At 48.8% G+C, this 22,898-nt stretch overlaps 1 protein-coding gene across 1 annotated transcript in view; it reads right to left on the reverse strand.

Moving 5' to 3' along the window:
• The window catches only part of GPC1 (glypican 1), a 209,843-nt gene that overhangs the window by 15,141 nt on the left and 171,804 nt on the right, over window positions 1-22,898 (reverse strand). Inside the window, exon 3 of the mRNA XM_058811942.1 lies at window positions 14,748-15,139. Within this exon, the coding sequence (XP_058667925.1) occupies window positions 14,748-15,139 (392 nt within the window). The remainder of the gene's footprint in view (window positions 1-14,747; window positions 15,140-22,898) is intronic.

Here is a 22,898-nt window from a genome sequence, read left to right on the forward strand (position 1 = left end):
GCCAGCAGAGAGCAGGGCCACAGCCTGAGCAGCACAGCAGTGTCCCCCCAGCCCATCAGCCACGGGCCAGTGTCCCCAGCTGCCGTGGGCAAGGGCTGGCAGTGCACTGAGGGGTGAATAACAGCCTGGCAGGCCCTGCAGGGCTGCTGGCACTGCTCCACCTCACCCAGTCATGTTCTTTCCTCTTTTGTGGTCATTTTCTGTCTTTGCTCAGATCCATTTGCAATTCCTTTGTAAATCTTTTTAAATCATTTACAAAACAGAAACTGAATGTCTGTACGAAGTCTCCCTTCGTTCCAGATACTTGACACTCACAAGGAGCCCAGAGGGGAGAAAAGGGGCAAATCTTGAAAGGAGAAATCCCTGGGCCTCCAGCTGCAGCTGCAATGCTGAGAATTTTCTTTACTACTTGTGAAAAATACTTTGAATGTGGCATTCTGGGGGACTCCAGATTCAGTTCTGTACCCTTGGGAGAGTGTGAACCTGCTGAACCCAGTACCAGAGGCTGTATCAGAGAAAATCCTTAAGGTACCCCCTCCTGAAGCTGCCTGTGTGGTAGCTCCTCACTTCCAGTAAAACTTGGAAAAATATGCTGGATGGTGCTGAGGCTTCATTGGGCAGGAGTGTACTAACGTAACCTTGTGAGAATCTTCTTCAGGATGAGGGCAAAAATTTCTAAGTTTTGGAGAGAGAACCCAAGCAGAGCCTGCTTCCCTGGCCTGGCAGCCCAAGGGGACTGAAGATAAACCTGTGATGGAGGGGCTGAGCCTGGCAGGACCCCCCACATCCCAAATCCTCCCTCAGCCTCCTGGGCCAGCTCTGGGTCCCTGTCCTGGACAGCTCCTGCAGGCAGAGCCGGCTGCCATGTGCCTGTGCCACCAGGAGATGGAGGCTCTGTCCTGCTGCATCACACACACACTGCACCTTCACACAGGAGAACAGTGCAACCACCTCAGCGCTGCAACAAAGCACAGGGACAGGCAAACAAAGGAGCAGCTCATTTTTCACCTCAGGGTTTCAATAACCACGGCTGAATAGTGGCTGAAAAGACACCAGGTAAGAGCACAGTGCATGCCTGCACAGGCTGTAGCTCCAGACCTTCTGAAAGCAGAGCACTCACACAAAAAGCGGGGATGCAGATGGGAAAGGAGCTGTGACCTCCCCTTCCCCAGGCAGAGCAATCACCACCATGACACGGTGACACTCACAACACAATCTTATAGCCTGCCCAGGCCATCAGCTCCTGGCACAGCCCATGGCTGCTCATTCTGCTCATCCAGCTGTGGCCATGGGCACTGTCACCTCCCACTGCACAAACTGGGACCTGGGGCACAGCTGAGTCCTGAAATGTGGGGCTTCCCACAGCACTGAGGGCAGCCAGAGCACCCCACCATATGCCTTTCCCACACACAGCCCTGGTTGCACTGAGCAGATGTTTGGAGCAGAGGGAGCTGAAATGCTCTGGAAAACAGGAACACAGCTCTGCCTGCAGGAAGCACCCCTGTGCTGTGGGTCAGCCCCCCCAGGCTCAGAGGACAGCCACCAGCAAGGACACAAAGCTGCTGATACCCTGCCAGAGCCCATGGCAGGCACTGGGAGAGGCAAGAGACAGATTTTGGCTTAAAAAAGTAACTCCAAGGCCCTGTGCTGCAGAGAGCTGTCTTCTGTCCTCCTGCCCATGCCACTGCCACCAGCCACAGTGCCCATCACCAGCCACACCCCCGTGTCCATGCCTCTGCAGCTCCTCTGGGATGCTGCCACCTGCCTTGGGGCAGTGAGTGCAGCCAGCATTCAGTTGAGCTCAGTTTCAACTCCTGAGAGCATGGGGGGGGGGGGAAAAAAAGTACTTGTGCACCTCAGTTTCTGGATGGCAGAGGGTGCATTGGCATTCTGTCCCTCTCACAAGGTGGCTTTGTCTCCTGGAGGACAGTGCAGTGTCCCACTGCCCCAGGAGTGGGGCCTGGCCCCACAGCCTCCTCTGAGGACGAGCAGGTGACCATCCACCACCAGCACTGCTCTGTTCAGTCTGGCAGGTGTCGAGTGTTCAGCCTCATCTCCTGGCAGAAAGGATCAATATTAATTTGTGCAGGTGCAAGACACCAGGCTCCACTCCCTTTCCCCAGAGAAGGACTCCAGCCTGTCCTGTTGGCAGCAGCAGGCCTTTGGCACAGGCTGCAGAGATGAACTGAGAAAAAGAAGGATAAGGGAGCAGGAAGAGGAACCACACCAAATATTTTCTCTATGTTTTGCTTGGCCAGAGCTCAGTTTCTCACTGTTCCACCCAGCCCATGGACTACTGCTCCACACAGGGCAGCAGAGAGTGGGGGCTGGAGGCTACCAGAACCCTCCCAGCCCTGATCCTGCACCTTCTCTTCTTCTGGGGCACTTGCAGCATATAAGGAACAGAGTCCTTCAAACATCTCGGGGTGCTCATGGATTAGTTTGCTGATGTGAGCTTCCAGGTTTTTTTCATCCATGCAGTATCCACACAGGGGAATGCCAGCCCCAGTTTGGAGGGGCTGAGGATCCAACAACACAAGCAGGGGGCACTGCAGCTGTCCTGCCTCCCTTGGGCACACAGCTCCAGCAGTGCAGTGGGGAGAGGAGCTCCTGGGGACACACACACACCCCTCCCTCCCTGGCAGCTCCTCCCAGGTGAACTCCCCCCCAGAGGCAGTGAAGCAGTTTCTCCAGGCTGGAAAAGGCCAGACCAACCTCCACCTGCACACTGAGACATCTTCACCTCCCAGTGCTCCTGCTGTCACCCCTCACCTCCTGCTTCCCAGGAACCTGAAACACTGAGTTACCCCTGCTCAAGTGGGTGCCAGGTGAGACCTGCAGGGAGTCCCTCAGCTTCCCATACAGACCCGAACACCTGATGGGTCCATGAGCAACATCCATTCACACAGGTGGTCTGAGGGCAGGAGCATGGAAAGTCCTGCAGAGGGAGTGAAACCTGATCACACTGCTCCAGCTTTAACTGATCTGGCACAGCGTGAAGGAGTACATGACAATAATTGATTTCTCTAAGTGCCATCAAGCTGGCCCAGCCTGTGGCTGGTTCTCCTTTAAGGAGGCTTTAGTGGCACCTATAGTCTTTTCTTAGCTCAGTGACCTAGAAACTGCATTAAGATGTCAAGAGAACATCCACAATATGGTGGAGAAGCCACTTCCCAAGAATCTGAAGAAAAGATCATTATTATTGAGAGATATGGCTTGGAGCCAGGTCATTCATTCAGTTGTCAGAGGTATAAATAAAAATGCAAAATAAAGCTAAGCTCAGCTTAAAAATACATTGATTGTACGTCACTGCTCAGCTAAAATCCACATCCTCTATTCTGATCACAGTGACATCCACAGATACAGTCCTTTGAAGTGTAAGCCCAGTGATGAAGTGATAAGGAAAAAATGTTATCTTCTAAGATACACCCAAAATAGGGGAGAAATCTTACTGAGCAATAAATAATTTTAATTAAAACTACTTTACAGCTGGGGATCCAGTAGTAGCAATGACATGCACGGGGAACAGGTAGCTGCCTCATAAAAAGCCCAGTTCCACCACAAGCAGTGCCATTTCAAGGAGGCTGTCAGCAGCTCCAGCTCTGTGCTTCTCCATGGCCACTTCCCAAAGCCTCAGGTGCCCATGTTTTGGTGGTGGAGCCACCCAAACCCTTTGCAGGCTCTCCTGCCTCCTGCCCTGGTGCTGGAGCTCACCTCAGGTTCTGTGAGCTGGGATTTGCTGTGTGACTCCCTGGCACAGTGTTTGCTCAGCAACCAGCACACAACAGGCACGTGGGGAGATAATTTGACAGAAAATTGAGAACACATAATTCTCTATTCAGAGTGGCATTGGTTTCCTTAATTTTTCCTCCTCCTGAGCAACGTTTAAATCAATTACAGTGAAATTAATGACTTTCACAAGCCATTTGCTGAGAGGATGGGCTGGGGGATTAGGCACTAACTGGGTTCCTTGCCACCTCCTAGCCAATTTAGAAAACATTCAGTGTGAAAGGCTTTTAACAAAGAAAAAAAAGAGGCTCCTGCCATGTAGTTTATTAACATGTTTTCCAGGCAGAGAATCACAGACACACAGGAGGCAGGAGGATAACAAGAAGTCACCAACTCTCTCCCTCTGCACTTCAGGAGAGCAAAGTTACCCTTCACAGCACCTAAACACAGCTTTAGAACAATTATAAACTTTCTGAGGCACAAAAGTTTATAATTGTTATAAACAAAAGGGGAGGACAAAGTACTTGCATATGGGCAAGCACACAGCTCCAGTGCATGAGACAGCCCTGCAATGAGGGCCCAGAGACACCTGAGTGCTGCCAGCTCTGGCCATGGCCAGGCCTTTAGAGCCCACAGGACACAGCAGCACTCTGGCCAAAATGGGCTGCATTTCTCCAGAACAGAGGATAAAACCTTCCCATCCTTCCTCTGTGCCTGTGAAGAACAAATCAAACTTGTGATTTGCACGTTCAGCCCACGTTACCAACGTCTGCACACCTGCAGATGCTCAGAGGTAACAAGAGCAGATCTAGAGCCATGGAACACTTCTCCCTCAGCCCCACCGTGGTCTGTTCTGAAGCTCCTGCCCAGGTTCTGTGCTGATTTTCCAAATAACACCCACTGACCTGCAGGGCTCTTTTTGCAGTGTAAGATTTGGTGCAAACAGGGGTGCAGTTCCTGACCCTAGACTTTGCTCAGCCTGCAACACTGGCAGGGATTTTACTCTTCTGAACTGGGACCTGATTTGAGAGGTCTCACAGAAGAACAGAGGGGCAAAGAGGAGAGGCATTTTCTGTTATTACCTTAATGTCTAGTGCTTCAAAAATATCCAAAGCCTCCAAAAATACCCTGGGCTGTACTGGGGCATGAAAGGACCAAGGAAGTGATGATCTGACTTGCACACAGCTAAAAGCTGCTATACCCTCCTCACCCCAAAAAACATTTCTTTATACAAGTTAATTATTTCCTGAAAAGGTGTCTGAAGGACCAAAGTGTGGGATGCAGAGAGGAAGGCCTCAGGGAAGTGAAGAGATATTAATGCTGGGAGCAGCTCTGTCACATCCTGCAGTCACAGGGTCAAGCAATGATCCTTCCCTCCCATCCCAGCTTCCTGAGAGCTGGAGAAAAGTGGAGCTTTAGGAAGCCACAGGCACCTGGACAATCTTTTCCCCAGTGGCAAGCACCAAGCTCCAGCCAGAGCAGCACAGAGTGTTTGGGCTCTGCTCTCAGGCTCAGGATGCCCTCCAGGCATGGGACTGAGCCCAGGGCCAGTAGCAGGGCTTCTCTGTGCCCAGCAGGAGATGGGCAGCTCCTCTGGCACCCAGAGCCTGCAGCCAAGCTGCAGATGCTGCTTTTGAAGTAGTGGCTTCAAACAAAGGAAAGATAAAAAAAAAAGAAGAATAAAAGAATTACCCGACCCCAAATCCTTTCTCCTTTTGAAGCCTGGCTTAAAAGCAAATGAGAACCTGCAGCCTAGTTGCAATGTGACTGGACTCCTCGGCCTTCAGGGACCTTTAAGTACATCTGAAAGGCATTTAACACCAATAAAATAAGTTGAGCTCTTGCTGGTATTTTTCCTACCCCCCTTCTCCCCTTGCACATTCCCCCCAGGCTGCTGTGAGCCATCTGTGCCTTGCTTCCCAGGGGAAGCAGGGTTAGGTAGAGTGGAGAGATGTGGGGATGGAGAGCCAGGCCAGCCTGGGTGAGAACTCCAGGCTGCTGGAAGTGCTGTCACAGCCCACAGATGTCAGAGGGACAGGGGCAGGGCAGCTGGTGGAGGGATGAGGCTGAGCTGGTCCTTAGCACTGCTGGTGGAGGTGATGTTCTCTGGGTTCTAGTACCTCTACAAATCTCACCCAAGGCAGTGTGAGGGTGGCCTGCAGGGAGCTCTCTGTGCTGTGGAGTTGGTGTTTCCCACACTGACCATGTCCCTGCCCCGTGGCTGCTCTCCCATTCCCTGCCTGGCTCTCATCTCCCAAGAGCAGTGCAGACCCAAGGTGGGCACTGGGACCTGTGATTTTGGTTTGGTGTGGGGTTGGTTGGGGTGAAACAAAACAGCTCCAGATGTGTCAGATATCTGTCAAAATGTGCCTGCACTGACTCTCAGGTCTGCTTTCCCAGGTAGAAGGCCTTGCTATCTGAATGGCCATTCTAACCCCCAGAAGCAGCAGTTAAACCCAGTGACATCAGAAAATGTAGGTTTCCAAAGCAAGGGATGCTCTGGAGCCAGCAGACACAGGCAGGTCTCACAGGCAGGCACTGGAGGCAGGAGCACCTGGAGCTGGAGACCTCCCCAGGGCTGGGGCTGAAGCAGCCACAAAGGCTGAGCCATTCCTGGCACCCTCACTCATGGGATTTGTAAAGGCAGGAGAGGGAAGTTCTGCCAGCTGTGAAAAAACCTTACTGTGGCAGTGTCTAAGGGAAAGCAGGTCAGCTCTTCAAGCCACGGATCAGGCTGTGTGTGCTGGGAAATGCAGGCAGGTATTCAAAGGCACTCCAATTACCCCAAATCCCTTGGCTGGAATCCTACAGTTGGGATAAAGCTGTCAGTGTGAAGAACAGCAGCTACAGAAACAGGTCAAGCAGAGGAGCTGATCCTGCTGGGCCAGCAGTGAGGAATGCTCCTGAGCTTCCTGTGGGATGCCCAGCAGCCCAGGAATGGGCTCAGAAAGCCAGCCCTGCTCTCTTTTAGAACAAACCAGCACTCTGAGGGGAGGTTTGTGTCTCACAGGGGAGTTGGCCAGCTCTGTGGTCAGAGCTGTCTGCAATGTGCCCATTTCACACTGGGAAACATTTCACTTTTGCAGTCTCCTCGTGGAGGGACCCTCAAATATTATGATCAAAACCCAGAAGGGCTGTGATGTTCTTTGCCCCTCCACATGCATAACTGGAAATGTGCTCCATCCGCTGGGCAGTCAGTGGCCAGTTTCTCTGGTGACAGGAGGGGAGCTGCAGGTGTGCCCAGCCCTGGGCTGGTGCAGAGGAGCTGCTGTGGGGAGCACACCCTGCTCCCTCCAGCACATGGTCAGCAGCTGCCTTGTGCATGTTTATGCCAGCCCTGATGTAATTAGCACCTTGATGTGTGTTAAATGAACCAAGCTTTCCCATTTTTCAGAGTGAAACTCTAAAAGAAACAGCTGCAGGGCTGACAGAAATATGATTCTTTCAAAGTCTAATGAATTGTATAATCACTTCAGTCATTATTTTGCATCTTCCTTCCATAAATGCACAGCCACGAGTCCTTGGAGCACAGTGAGGTCTGAGCCTCACCAAGTCCATCATTCAGGATCCATCCAGTTCCCAAACCTGGCAGGGATGAGGGGTGAGCAGGGCACAGGCACAGCGTGCTGGGGGTGGCTGTGCTGGCTCTGGTGGCACAGGGGACACAGAAAATGCCAGCAGAGTCCAGAGCCCCTCCTGCTGTCACCCTTGTGTGATCAGTGCTCGCTGTGGGAGGGACAGGGAGGATGGAGGCTGATGCCAAATCCATGCCCTTCATGCTCCAGCACACCAGAGCTGCTGTTGGGCCTCAGGCCAGACAGACTGCCTGGGTCCAGCCCTGCCAGCCCAGCAGCCACACGGCCATTCTGCAGACTCAGGGAAAAAAAATTAAATATGATGGCTGGGGTAATCGAGGCAAACTGGGGTAGCAAAACAGGGAGGAACATTGTTCCTATCTCCCTCCAGGCAGTGGTGAGGGCACCTGGAGAGGGCAGTGACAATGGCTCCCACAGCTAATTGGGAGAGTCTATGTCTTTAGATTCCTGTCTAGTACCTAAGTGCCTTCAGATATTAAAAAGAGAGAGATCCACGTAGACAGACAGACTGCTGCCATGTCCTCTCCCTCCAGAGGATAATACTGCAAGCCAACACCTGCCTGTTCCACACACTCCCTGCTCTGCTCATTTAACACAGGTATTTCCAGCTGGTACAATTTTCAATCCTTTGAAAACTAGATTCAATTGACTTTTAACCACCAGGTAAATATGGGAGACATATATCTACTTTCCTGCATTATTTCTATTCTATTCAGAACACCTATGGGTTTTTATCCCTGAAGGGTTGTGATTGAAACATAATAAGGGATAGAAATACTGAAAAGTAATATGTGAAATACATAAGGATGTATTCAAGACTGCATGCTTCTCATCCAGCTTGATTTGAATCTATCCAAACAAATTCCAATGTTATTACAAAATTCCCTCCCCAGCAGTGCTGGAAAGGAGCAGTGGTGTGTGTGGGGCTGCTGTACCAAGGTGTTTAAAGCAAGAAGGCAGCTGGTGGCAGGGTGATGATGCAGGCAGCACAGCCAGCTCAGGGAAAAGGATATTAAGCTCCTGGGTTTGCAGGGGGAATTGGGCTGACTGGAACTTAGCTCTAAAATGGTTTCAGCCATGCAATCTCACATACAAACTGCCAGGGACAGCTGACTGGGCAAGAAAACACGAGGCACTTCAGCAGAGGGGACACTTCCCTTGGCAAGGAAGGGCAGGTCCAGCACCTTTCAAGGTCACCCAGCTGTGGGCCGGGCTGGGCAGCTGTGCCAGAGGCTGCAGGGACAAAAGGCAGCCAGCCCAGGAGCTGCTGCAGGACCTGTCCCTCAAGGTCAAGGGTTTATCTCAGCCTGGAGCCTCAGCTGGTCACAGGATGGGGTGTCTGCAGCACTGCAGTGTTCCCACCTGGCCCTTCAGCCCTCCTTGCCCTCCTCCTGAGCACAGCCAGTCCTGCAAAGGCTCCCTGGGGCTTTGTGCACCCAGTGGATTGCTGCTGAGCCTGCAGCACCACAGACCTCCAGCACAGGCACTGACAGCTCATTTTTGGAAAGCCTCACCAGTGGTTTGCAACAACAGGAAGGAAAACCAAAGAAAAGCCCAAGCTGCTCCAGCAGCTGCTGTTGGTACCTGGCTGTGGTGAGCTGCACACTCCCACATCCCCTCCTGCTGCTGGCACCAGCACCTGGGGTCCTGCTGCTCCCTGCTGCCACAGGGAAACTCTGCAGGACACAAACCCACACATCTCTGCCATGCAAACCTGCACAGCTCGGGGGCATTCACATATTCTTTGAACAGGGAGAGACATAATTCTCTCTCCCAGATTTTCTTGGGAAGCTGAAAGTCTGTGAGAAAGCTCAGACAAAGAAGGGAAACAATTCTTATCTTCACTTGCTGCATCTGTTGTTTGGCACATGTAGAATGTGTTATGGAGATTGTTTACCAAAAGGGATTTCTTAATTGGACTCTGGTGATGGTGTTTTGATTGATTGACCAATTAGGTGAAAGCTGTGTTGTGGCTGTCTGTAAGGGTCACAGGTCTTTCTTTAGTACAGTATAATACAGTATAATTTAATAAAGCATTTGTTCAGCCTTCTGAAATCATGGAGTCAGAGCACATTATTCCCCACTCAGGGAGCTCATTGCCACAATACAGCTCCAAAGCCAGAGCTGGGATAACAGCCAGGGACAAGGAAATAAAAGTGGGGATATGAGGGTATTGCCCCTCAACACTGCTGTGGAACAACACTCTCATAACATCTACTTACAAACACTAACACTGACTTCTCAGGATCAAGAGGAAGCCAATTTAGATAAATGATGAATACTTTTACAGAAGTGAAATCCTTTAAAAGAAATAACGTTATTTATGGATTTGTGTGCTTGCTGCTGATGCTCTCAAAAAAAAGATCAGCCACTGAAAGGATGGAGATGTCCCACCAAGCCATGGCAACAGAGTTCACTGCTCCTGAGATGCTTTAGCACAGAGGTTTCATAGGTGGGAAAAGAAGATTTTATCTTTGTTTAATTCAGTAAGATCAATTTTATTTCTACTTTACCAGAAAAGCAACTGAAAGCTGAAAGACAGAAGTGAAATATGTCCTTTCAAGCTGTGGAAAACAGTGGGTATGAAAGACGGCTGCAGTCTTAAAGACATGAGGACCATACTGTCTTTGTTATGTTATTGACTTGTTGGAAATGCAAAACATGTTTAGATAAACATTATTTTCCATATGTCCTATCAGCACTTTCACTTAACCATTAAAAACATTTCTAAAAATCTATTTTTAGGACTTTTTAATTGGAATTTGGTTTCCAGACTGACCCACCATGTGTTTAAAAATTACTCATGTGGTAAATAGAAAAGCTGCCATGCACCTTATACAGAAAAGTTTAAAAAAATAAGACTGAAATAGATTGTGAAACATAGTATTGGCTAACTAAAAATGTACTGATAGTACATTCATTGGTGAAATTAAATACAGCATTTAGTGAAAAAGCTTATAAAGAAAATCATTGTATTTTGTTTCAAACTCAAGTGAGAATTAGCCTTAAGAACATCTACTGAGAAAAGGAAATGCAAACAGCTATTAAAATTGATTATTTGAGTAAATGTTTCTTGCTTATGTAGCTGGTCTTGCTTCACATCAATCTCCACTACCTTGGGAAAGCTTAAAATTTAGAAACAAGAACCAATGAAGACCCATCAAAGGAAAGATTGTCATAATAACTCATTTTCTGACTGATGAGCAAAATTCATTTCAAATCACTTCCTCCTGCTGCCTTTGGAAATGGAACATCACGTGTGTGCTCTCCTGACAGGCACAGGCTGCTGTCAGGGCTGCCAGGGGGCTTGGAGGGCTCTGGGCATTCTGGCATTGCCAGGGCAGCTCTCCTGAGTGCCCAGGGATGCAGGAATGCAGCACAGACTGGGCAGTGCCCTGTGTGCCCCTGTCCCCAGGGCACTCTGCAGCACAACTGACCCAGGGGGGCTGAGCAGTGAGAGCATCACGGGACAAACCCAGCCAGGGTCACAGCCACCACTGTTTGTCACCCTGCCTCTCCCTCAGGGCTTTCTGCTGCTGCTTATCAAGGGTTACCTCTCAGCCCTTGCCATTCCTTCTGTCCCAGCTTTGCTCTCCTGCTCCTGCAGTATCCCAGGTCACTTCTACCACGTCTGTCCCAGGAGTGTGCACAGCAGCTGCTCCCAGCAGGGAGGGAGGAGCTCGGGGCAGCAGTGAGGAGCTTTGGTTAGCAGTGAGGGAGGATCTCTGGGCTGCAGTGAGGGAGGATTCAGGGCAGCAGGGAGGGAGGATTCAGGGCAGGAGGGAAGATCTCAGGGCAGCAGGCAGGGAAGGTCTCAGGGCAGCAGCTGGCAGGCAGTGACTCCACCAGCACGAGGCCCTCTCCTGTTTGCATGATGCTCAGAGCTGGAGCAAATGCTGGTTTTGGGCAGCTGCCAATCTCACAGCCAACGACCAGGATCCTAAACAGAACTGGGAGATGTGTTGTCCCTCACGCTGGCACGCAGCATCCCTGGGGGAGCTCCTTCCTCAAGTGCCCTGCACTGGGGATTTTGTGGCTGCTGCGTCAATGCCAGCGATGAAAAACTCACTTGGCATTGTGCAACTTAGATGAAATCCTGCAATTTGTGCTGAAAGCACAGCTACAGGAACACAGAACTTGCCCATGAACACAGAGGTGCTGCCCTCACTGTGTGTCAGGGCAGGGTGCCAGCCTGCACATCCATCCTGCCCTGCCAGAGCCACACCAAGCCCAGCTCGGTCCCAGCCCAGATGGCAGCACTGCCACTGCTCTCTGTGCCAGGCCAGGTCAGTGCAGCAAGCACCAATCAGAAGTTTTAGGACTTGGTGTCAGAGCCTGCAGTCTTTCAGGGTGACTTTGCCTTGAAAGCTTGGATGGCAGTAAAGATGAAAAATGGTTCTGCCATTTTCTCCTCATCTGCCCTCAAACTATTTATGCCCAGCAGGTCTCAGAGGGGCTGCTCCCACCGTGGCTCCTGTTCCTATCCCTGGGCTGCCTCTGAGACTGGGGCAGCTGAAGGCTGGGGAAGAAACACCCTGTGGGCACAGTGAAGAGGGAGCAGGGATTAAAGAGATCTCATGAAATCCACGCCTGTAGCTCACTCAGGGAGGCTCTCCTCCACTTAAAGACAGCCAGGAGCTCTGGCAAACAGCATCAGCCCTTCTCTGGAGTGCCCAGTGACACTGCCTCTGCACAGGGACCCGAGACAGGGACAGAATCCAGGGGATACACTGAACTGGAAGTGTCCCAGAAGCTGAAACCAGGAATAGAAATCTATAGTTTTCCTGGGATTTGCAAATAAATAAATAAATAAAATCTATTTTTTCTGAAGTCCAAAGCTAGCTAATTTATTTCTAGGTGTTCATTTCAACAGGCCTCCTCAGTCCTCCTGACCAAAACACTCACCAGTGCCCCATATGAAATTCCAACTCAAAAAGATACTTTTAAAGACTGCTGCTACCAGCTGACAGGAAAGTTGAACTCCAGTTTCTGACCTTCTTCTGATGTCACAAGTACAGTACAACATGAAAAATGACTAGAACCAAGGCACCAGTTGTGGGTTGAGTCAAGCACTTCACATCTATTTGACACAAGTGTAAATCCACAACTAAAATGGCAGTAAAGAAGACGGAAAATGAGCCACTTTTGGTCCTCATTATGAAATCAGCTCTCAAGAAGGCTGTGCTGAGGTTTTCTGACTCAGTTCATGCAACAGCAACACACTGGGTTAACTGCAGTGTCAGGGAGGGCTCCAGTGAGAGAGGAACGGTTGGGACCCTCCTGGAAAACCCCCATCCTGAAGGAATGGACTGGGGGAAGCTGAGGGAAAAGGAGGATCTGTGACTTGTCATGTTGCCCACATCCTGTTTGACAAGTGATGCCCAAGAGAAGGAAAATTCAGAAAGGGGCAACCAGAATCAAAATCCAGTGGGCCAGAAGCCTACACGAAGGTGGGGGAAAAATCTGCTGCGTGTTGGTATCTCAGGTCCTTCCCCTTGGCTGATGCCATGCCTGCAGTTTCCCTGCCAGCTGTTTAACCACCAGCCTCAGCTACAGGCAGGATCATGCCCATTGAGCTGGAAATCTCTGCCATTCAGAGGATTTATGAAAAGTATTTTGCTTTTGTCCCCCTGAAATTACATCATTCTCCTCTTTTATCTGTCTTAAGTACCAGGAGAGTGTGATGTAATGAGATGTACAAAGGCTTTTGGGTAGCTGAACAGTTTTATAGTCCCACATTGATAAATTAAAGCATTTGTCACTGTTACCACATTAATGTTTCTTCCTGAGATCAAAGCCTGGATTTGCTGCATTAAGTGGGACCGTCCCCTGCTCCATGTCACCACACCTGAGGAGATGAATTGTGCTTCTGCATTTCTGCATCCACAGCTTCATCACACCCTGATTCTCACACCTGCTGATTCCCATCTCCACATGAGGCATGTAAGCCTTTTTTTTTTTATGATGGATTTTCTCCTTGCTACCTGTGTGGAAAGCCTGACTATCTTGTTTCAGGACAATCACTTTCTTCTGGCTCTGAAAGGCTGTTTCTGCAGTAAAGAATAGAGACAATTTCCTTCCTTCTGCAACCCTGGATTCAGTCATATTAATTTACATTTATATAGCACCTTTCATCCCTGAAGATCCCAATGCACTTTACAAACTCCCCCTCTCTGTACACAGAAGCTGTACAAATAGACAGGCTACATAAACAGCCACAGGATCCCACTGCCAGCCTCTGAAACACATCCCTGTGCCTGTATTCCCAGCACACTTGTGGCCATCCAGCTCTGCACACATCCCCATCAAGGAGGAAAACAAGGCAGTGTGATTTAGGGGCACATCAGGAAGCACAAGGGATCTGGGCAGGCAGCAGAGCGGCTTCACAGCCTGGCTGAGCGACATCTCTGCTGCAGGGGTTGAAATGAGGCAAAAACTGATTTGGGGTGAGTTACATCTCAGTGTTTGAGTGTTGTTGGCAGTGCCTGTAGAAGTCCAGGTTTGCTGCTCCCTCCCACTGATGGGTAACCCTTGAGTGTGGTATTCACATGCCCTCTGAGCAGAGAGAAGCTGTGGGACAAGCAGAGGAGAAGGAAAACACAATTCTGATCTCGCTTGCTGTGCCTGTGTTGTGCCAAAGTAGAATGCAATGTGGAGATGCTTCACCCAAAGTGAGGATGCCTTGTTGCCTTGGCCCATCAGGGCCAGGTGTGTGTGTGGGACTGTCATGGGACAGTCACCAGAGAATGAGAGGTGAGTGCAGGGTGAGCAGCTGTGAGCAAGAGTGAATGCAGGGCAGATTCAGTTTAGATACAATGTACATAGTACAGTATAATACAGTAATTCATTGGCCTTTTATGATGGAGTCAGATGCATTATTCTCTCTGTCACAGACATCTTTTCATTAAAATCCTTTCATTAGGATTTTTCCTGCTGAAGCTGAGAAGTTTCAGCAACAAAATGTAAATAATGGTTATCTGCTGCTGTGGAATGCAACAGGTGGATCCATGATTGGTCTCATGTGGATGTTTGGATTTACTGACCACTCACAGGGGAGCTGCTCTCACTCTCTGCCAAGACACAGACCTTTGTTATCATTCTTCTCTATTCTATTCTTAGCTAGCCTTCTGAGAACTTTTCCTTCCTTTTCTTTTTAGTATAGTAATAATGTAGTATATACATCATAAAATAATAAATCAAGCCTTCTGATCATGGAGTCAACATTCTCGCCTCTCTCTCATCCTGCAAACCCTTGTGACCATGGTCACATCTCTCCCCTTTGCTGGAGTCACCTTTGGTTTACAATACTCGAGTAGTTATTTTTTTAGAACTGGAAAGCCTTTGCTTGCTTTGCAATGAAAACAAGGGAAACACCCCCCCTCCCAACAGGTGAGGACGGAGGAGAGGGGAGCAGCAGCATACCTGGGACACCTTTCTGACCACGTCGCTGCCCACCAGGAAGCCCTGCGCGTAGGAGCGCGCCGCGATGAAGGCTCGCGTCGCCTTCAGCTTCAGCTCCCGGGGCACCTCCCCGAAGGGCTTGTGCTGCTCGGCGTGTTTGACCATGCAGTCCAGGTACTCGTCTGTGATGTGGTACTGGGGGTTCAGCAGCTTGAAGAGCCTCTCCAGCAGCCGTGTCCAGAACTCGTTGAGGGCCTCCTCCAGGTTGATGTTGGAGCTGCGGTAGTAGCGGCGCAGCTCGCTGTACAAGTCCTTGAACACCTTCGCGTTCTGAGTGTACAACTCTCCGTACAGGCTTGGAAAGGCATCATAAAGGGCCTTCTCTGACTTGTTCAACAAATCCTGGAAATAACCTGAAAGATGAGAAAAGCAGAGGTGATGCATCAGCCAGACAAGCTGGAATCCAGCAGGCTGTGTTACTGGGCAGCACAACTGAATACCCTGAGAACAGGGAAGGGCCCTAACAGAGCTTCTCCTCCAACCAGCTCTACCCACACTCTCGGGTCTGAGCCCTAGCCATGAAGACAGAAGGAGGAACCTCCCCTTGCCCCTTCACGCTGGAGAACGGGTCTGGGCCTCTCTAGCAGCCTCACCTGGAAGCAAAGCTGGGGTCTCTTTCTGAATCCTCAAGGTGTCACAGTGTCACTCAAAAGTTTTCCTCACAGCTGGCATTGCTTACACAAACCCTAAGCTGCCACCTGTTATTCCCAAAGCTCTGGTGAGATGAAGCAGGGCTGCCAGCACATGCCAAGCCTGCCCAGGGACATCCCTGGTGGTGGCAGCCAGGCTGACTCTGGGCACAGCCAGAGCCCAGGTGAATGTCAGGAACAGGCACATCTTCCTGGGGACTCCAAGGCAGTGCTTTTTAACCAAGGCCAACATTATCTGGGCTTCTCATCCCATTTGCTTACTTGGGTGTGCATCCTGCTCTTGTTCCAGCATAAATAACAGAATGCTTTTACACCCCTGGTTCGGTGGTCTCAGATGTGACAGTAATGTGACTCTTGCTACACACAGCAGGGTAGGAATGACAGATCTGACTCCCCCCTTACCAGCATCTTTAGGTATTCCCATCATCTCAACTGCCTGCTACCTTCAGGCTGAGACCGCACAGTAGGGAACTCGTACCAGGATTGGCCTGATCCAATTAATAGATTTACATAAACAACTTTAATCATCACTGAAGTCAGTCAGAGGAAAAATAATTTAAATAATAATTTTAATTTCCATTACACTTGTACTTTTAGGGTCTTTTTGAAGCAAACCTGATTAAACTATTCTTTAAATCTAAATGGCTACTAATTTTTTTTGGTGATGTGTGATAAGCTCTAGTTAGAAAGAAACTGTTATTCAATTAAAATCAAACAGCACGTATTTAGGTACATAAATTAACTTCATGGTGCTAGACATATAAGAAAAGAAAGAGAAGCTCCTGAAAAATGCATACTGCATGTACAAAGCTTTATTAAACAAATTTTTGAGGGAATGGTGCTGACTACAATTAAAGATCTCTAAAATTGTAGAACTAGTAAAGCTCAGATCCATAAATCTTGCTCATATTCACTGACTGAGAAGGGCCCTACAAGCTTTCCTATATTAATAACCTCTCACTGGTTTCTCAGATTTGAATGAAGCTAAAACTTAACAGGTAAATTGACCAAGTGAAAAGAACCCTCTGTATCTGCTCCACAGGTTGCTAGCACTGAAAATTCCTGTGCTATTTTAACAAAGCAACACTGAACATTAATAGCCTGGCCTTCTCCAGCCCCCTACAATGTGCTGCTTAAGAGATTAAAATTTGATCGAAGAGATTTTTTGTTTTTAAAAGACTGTGAGCAAACTAGGTGTTAGCAGAAGTCTGGTTTAATTACTTATGCAGAAGTAGAAAGTAAAAATCTGTTATCTGGAAAGTTGAATAAAAACTGGTTTTCGAATGTACTTTGGGCAGAAATTTATTCTTATTCCACATGACTGGGTGGGAAGTTTGTATCTCCAACCATTTTCACTGGGATCCCTCCATCTCTCAAATGACTGATCATGCACCTTCCCCACCAAAACTGGATTTCTCCCTACAGACACCAGGTATCAGGGCATCAAAGTCACCTATGACCTTGCAATGGGGGGGTTCTCAATAGGGGAAAAAGACAAAAGCTGATCCCATCAGATTAATAAAAAGAGATGCTGCACTCACGTGCGACAGAAACAAAACACAAAGTTTCTCTGATGCTGAGAGGAATCTAAAAGCTCTTCCCTACCTTAATATATCACACAAACACTGCTGGTTGCCCATTCACAAGTTAATTAAACTGAGCTCAAACTCCCTTCCTTGTACAATCACTGTTCTTTCCTGTGTGACAAGAGACACCAACTGAACAATTTGCTCAGCAATCAAGGTAAGACATGCAGCTTTGCTCTCACCATCAGGAGGAAGAAAACACCAACAAACACAGCCCAATTTGTCAATTCAAGGCAAAATTACTTTCTTTGTTTTGCTACAAGAGAAACAAGATATATATCTCCCTGTCAAAAAATTGGAGACTGCTCTCAAAAAAGTCAGAGCTAATTAAGGGCTGATGAACTGTTACTTCTCACCCAAGTGAGGGAACACTGATTACAGCCAATTCATCTGTGGCTGGTTCTAACAAAGTTCTTCTAGATTTCACACACTGAGGGGAAAAAAATCTACAGTAGTCAGGGAAAATTAATTAGCAATTAAGTCTACACGTGTTTGTGATGAATGGCTGACCTGGCAGGGAATTTAAATGTCCATTTTGCAGCATCAGAAGGTAGCACAAAGTGAGGTTTGTCAGGAGGGATGCAATGTCCCTGTTCCTCAGTACAGTGTCAGCTGAGATCTCCCAGGAGCACTGCATCTTCTGAACACCCTGCCTGCTGATGTCCAGCCTTGTAATGAGTTTAGGCACGTGTCACAGATCAAGGATGTGCAGGGCCTTGGGACAAGACAACTTGCTGAGGCACAGTTCAGGCTCCTGCCATTCTACCTTGATTTCAGGTGGAGGGAATGATTTATTTGAGGGGGAGCAGCCCATTATCTGCAGCCATGGAGGGTGGGGGACCCTCAGGTAATGGGGTGCTGCAAGTCTCCACTGCTGCTACCAGGAGTTGCCAGTAACAGGGCCAGCAGGTCCCTTTGCATGCATCAGCTCCCGCCTGGTGACCACTGCTGGGCCTGCCCTGGCTCCCAGAGCACCACTGGAGTGTTCAGCTCAGGCAGGGCACGAATCCATGTAACAGCATCACCCAGGTCACAGCGGGACACAGCCCTGAGCCCCTGAGCTCTGGTGCCACCACGTTCTCTGTGCCAGCAGCAGGCTCGAGCCGTGAACTGCAGCACAGGGCTCTGTCACCCTGGGAATGGCAGGGATGGAAGGAAAGGGCTCAGTGGCACTGCAGCACAGGGCTCTGTCACCCTGGGAATGGCAGGGATGGAAGGAAAGGGCTCAGTGGCACTGCAGCACAGGGCTTTGTCACCTTTGGAATGGCAGGGATGCAGGGAAAGGCTCCCAAGGAGCCCGTGCTGCAGCTCTAAAGCCCTTCTGGCTCCAGGAGGCACCACTGCCCTGCCATGCCTGGGGGCAGCAGCACAGTTGAGGTGGCTCTGCAGAGGGTCCTTCCCTCTGAAAGGATGGATTTGCTTCCACTTTGAGTCACAAGAAAGCAGCTACAGATTCTGTGGACCTGTGCTGAAAAGCTTATGGCTGTTCTTGGCTTCTTGGAGCCTTGGGAATTAGACAGTACCAGCCAGAGACACCTCCCTGCAAGTCACCTGCTAAATCTATGACTGGCTTTCCCCTCTTTCAAAAAGTTTCCTTCAGGAGCCACTGCCAGGTGAGTCCTTCCTCAGCCCTGCCAGCTGAGGGACACAACACTGCCAGGCCCAGCAGGTGGCTTCCAACACCTGTACTTCAGACAAGTCAAACTCAATTTTCCCTGGGCCAATGCAAGGCACGGCTCCTCAACCAAGGCTGCTCCTACATGAAACATCACCTTTCACACCCTTTTGCTGCAAAGTATTCAAAAGAAAAATAAAATGAAATGGAAGTCTGTTTTATTACTATTATTATTGCTTCTCACTTCCAAGCTCAGAAACAAGACAACTGGCTTTGCTCAAAGGAAATTTGTCTTTTGGCAGAGGCCAGGTCTCAAGAACTCTGCCTCAAATGCAAAGATGCCAGAAGTTATGAGTAAAGAAATGAAAGGTTTCTACAACCAAAACAATTCTGCCACCTTGGCTTTCTCTTGCTGTTGTAGTGACAAAAACTTACTTCTCAGAGAATTAAGTTTTCAACCAGAATCTATAACCTTTGCATTCAAGAGAGATTGCAAATCCCCACCCATTTCCCTGCTTCGCAGCTTCCCAGTGTTCGCAGCTCATATTTTCACAGTTTCCACATTTTCACAACTCTGGATTCAAATTGGGAAGCTGTGAACAGCACAGCAGGGAGCGGCAGCTCCTCTCTGAAGAGAGAAAGTTTTGAGTTTCTCCTTCCTCAGACCCCCTCTATCTATCCAAGCTCTCTGCTACCATTTGATCACTCAACATCTGGAACACTCTGGGGTTTCTTCAACTAATCCAATGATGGAATGGGAATGGATGCAGGAGGGAAAGAGATCACTGAAGGAAGACCCAAATGCCCTTTAGGCAGGCAGCAGAGCTGGCTTCCTTCAAGCTCCATCAAATTTGAGAGGCATGCTAGAGGAAATATGAGAAATGGAGAAAGGTGACTGAATTTCAATCTCAATATTATTAGAATTTTAAGCAGAAAGCTATAGTACAAAATGTCTTACACACAACAGGGAAGAGTTGAGACTGGAGGAACACCAATGGTGTTCTTGTGGAAATGCTGCAGAACTTTTGCAGCAATGGGTAAAATTAAAACCCTCCTGCTGCCCAGACAGCTTTGCCTGGTGAGCTCTGTTTGTGGTCCGAGGGCCTTGCCATGAATTGCCAGGACAGATGGAGGTGGGGCAACACCATGAGGAGGAGGAAGTATCAGATCCTCAGTCTGGAGGATCAATTTCTCAGTTTTGAGTGAGCACATGAGCCTGTGGTGGAATTCAAGCAGGGCCAGAGCCATGGAGCTCGGGAGGAAGGCTGGGCAAACACTCTGTGAACAAACTGTGGTGTGTCAGGACTGGACTGAAACAGGAGAGGAAATGCAGCTGCTTCTGTGCTGTCCTGAGCCCCAGCAAGAGCAGGGAAAGAAGGAGATGGAGGTGTCTGCTACAGCAGAGCTCCTGCTCAGTGCCAGCCCTGCTGGTCTGAGGAAGAGTCTTTCCCTGGGTGAGCTCCCTTTAATGCCCTGCTGCACTTCCCAACACCAGCTTGCTTCTCCAGGTGGTTCTAATGCTGTTTTTCAGTTAACCTACTATTAGGAGGGAATAACTCAGCAACAGGTTTAAGCCATTAAAATCCAAATCTAATGCATTAATGCCTATTTTATTCACTTTAGCCAGTACAATGACACTTTATTTATAAAATTGTTATTACTAATTTAAGCACTAGCCATGGCTGTGCTGAAGAGCTGATATCAATCCAAGAGGAGTGACTGACTCTTGTTCACACCTTGGCTGTGTCCTTCCACAGGAAATAACCCCAGTGAGAGACTTAGCTCCACGAGCAGACAGCCCTGGATGCAGCAATGCTGGTGCCGTTTCCCTCTCTCCTCACGGCTGCACACTCCTGTAAAACTGCTGCTCTGGGGCTGTGTGCTGGAGAACACAATCCCTCTCTGCTCTCTTCTGGATCATTCCCATGTACATCCCTCCCAACGCCCCTGCTTGGTGGCTGTGACCAAAGAGGCATCAAGATAAACCAAGACTCACACTGCAAAATACCAAACCCAACCAAACCAAACCAAAACAAAAGCCCCAAAAAATGGAGATAAAACCAGCTTTTCCCTAGAAGTCAAAGAATGAGTGGTGTGAATGAATGTGCTGGGAAGCAAGAATTATGAATGTGCTAGGATGCAAGAATTATGATGCCTTCAGGTAATACAACTTCAAAACTTTTAGGATTTGCTCCAAAGAGCCACTTGACTGATATTTCCTCTGCACAGTGTGTCCTGGGAGTGTGAGCTGAGAACAGGGTGGGAACACAGAACTGAAGAGATATTGTGGGTCAATGAGACACAGAGTGCCAGCTCTGCCATGGAAGATCAGTTTTGTACTCTCCTAAAGCTGCTCAGTGCACAGCACAAAAGCACTTCAAGATTTTGACCTCAGTCCTGCTGGAAGGTTGGTCCAGGGCACCTCGTCTGATAGGAGGATTTCTTTTCTCAATTTCTGGTCAAAGTTCCTTCTTTATCCACTTGGTCTTTGCCAATATGGTGCTGTAGTTCAATTGTTGGGCTTTTTCCCCTGGAGTTCACTCTTTGAGACATTTACTCACCAAGTCTCACACTTTCTCAGCATCTATGTTGCCTTCCTACACAAATGAAGGTACTTTTCCCTCTTTACACCTGACAGGCTCTCCAGTCCTCTGGATCACTCCACCAGCACCTCTCCTGCTTGGCATTAACTCTTCCTAGGTGTGGGTGGTCAGAAGCACAAAGAACAACTCCTTTCCTTCACTGGCAATAACACTGTGAATCCTGCAAGGACTGCACTTGCCTTTTTTAGGAACACATCACATTAGCATTTCGCAGACTTTCTGCCACCAACTGGTACATCCCTAATTCTCCCCCTTGCTATTTCCAACCAATTAATCCCTAGCTGTATGCCTAACTCTGAAATATTGAATTTCATCCTATTTCTATTATTTTGGTTGTCATGGTTATCCACTATCCTCTTCAATAGTGACAACTTTTCCCAGCACTATGCCACCAATTAATCTCATGACTGCATTTCCTACCATTTGTGCCAGTTTTTAATGGGGCTGTTAACTAGGATGGGGTCTAGGCCTGTCTTGAGAGCCACAACTGGGACCTCCCTCCAGGCCAGGAGCTCATCTTTCAACACAGTGTATTGCTGCCTCCCCCTTTGCTAGTTCACCTGATAATTCCTTTACTAATTTCCATCTTCTTCAGCTTAATTAACTACTAAAGGCACAGATGCAAATGTCTTTGAAGTCTCCTGAGATGGATTAGCTGACAGAACAGACATGAGCAACAGTGAAAGCAGCTTTGGATATAGGATTTGACAGAATCTCTGCAGTCTCTGACTCAAGCTGCCTTTGGGTAAGAGCAAAAGCTGGTCTTTCTTAAACTGGTTTAGACTGGGACATACAGCAGACAGCTTGCTTCTTGTGGCAGGGAAAAGGAGAGCTTTTTGAGACAACAACAAAAACCTCCCCCTGCAAAGGAGAGATGCTGTTGCATGGAAATGCTGTTTGGAGCAGGGCTCTGCTGGTGAGGAGAGGAGTTCTGCCTGGGAGGAAGCACCTCCAGCCACTCCAAAGCATCTGCACTTTTCCTGCCAGGACCTGGATAACATTTTCATTTCATGGTGTTCAATGGCAGAGAGATGTAATAATGTGCAGCTATTTCTTCTTCTGCATACTGCCTTTCCTCTGTCTGTACAGTTTTCCAAGACAGGTTGCCTTTATCTAAGTGAAGCAAGACTGGATGCAGCTATCACAGCAAGGGAGTGGAGGATGTTCCCTGGCAGGGAAGCTCCCCAGAGGAAAGAGCTGCCCTTACTCCAGGAACAGGGGGAAGCTGGATATTCTGCTTGTCCTGATAAGCACCAGGGCCCAACAGGGTGTCACCCAAGGTGACAGCAACAAGCCTGGGTGTCACAAGCACAGCCACAGAGAGCCTCTCCAGCCCCAGCAGCAGCTCTCTCTAAAACATGACTGGTGAAGAAACCACTTCAGGCTTTGATAATCCCAGTACTCAGTATTTCCATCCTCATGACCCTTGGAAACAGCTCTGGGCAAACCTTAAGACACCCCTGAACTCAAGTTCAACAAATCTTCAGAGACAAGAGACACTTGGAGCTGGGGGTAAAGAACACAAAATGATCTGTAGGAGGGGCAGGACAGCAAAGCCTATGCTAGACTGCAGCACTAACAGGAGTCAGTGATGCCTTGTGAAGGCTGACCTAGAACAGAGACCAGACAGAGTTCAAGAATAAAGCAGGGATTTGTTA

The sequence above is a fragment of the Ammospiza caudacuta genome, chromosome 11 (assembly GCF_027887145.1).
Source record: "Ammospiza caudacuta isolate bAmmCau1 chromosome 11, bAmmCau1.pri, whole genome shotgun sequence".
Taxonomy (NCBI): domain Eukaryota; kingdom Metazoa; phylum Chordata; class Aves; order Passeriformes; family Passerellidae; genus Ammospiza; species Ammospiza caudacuta.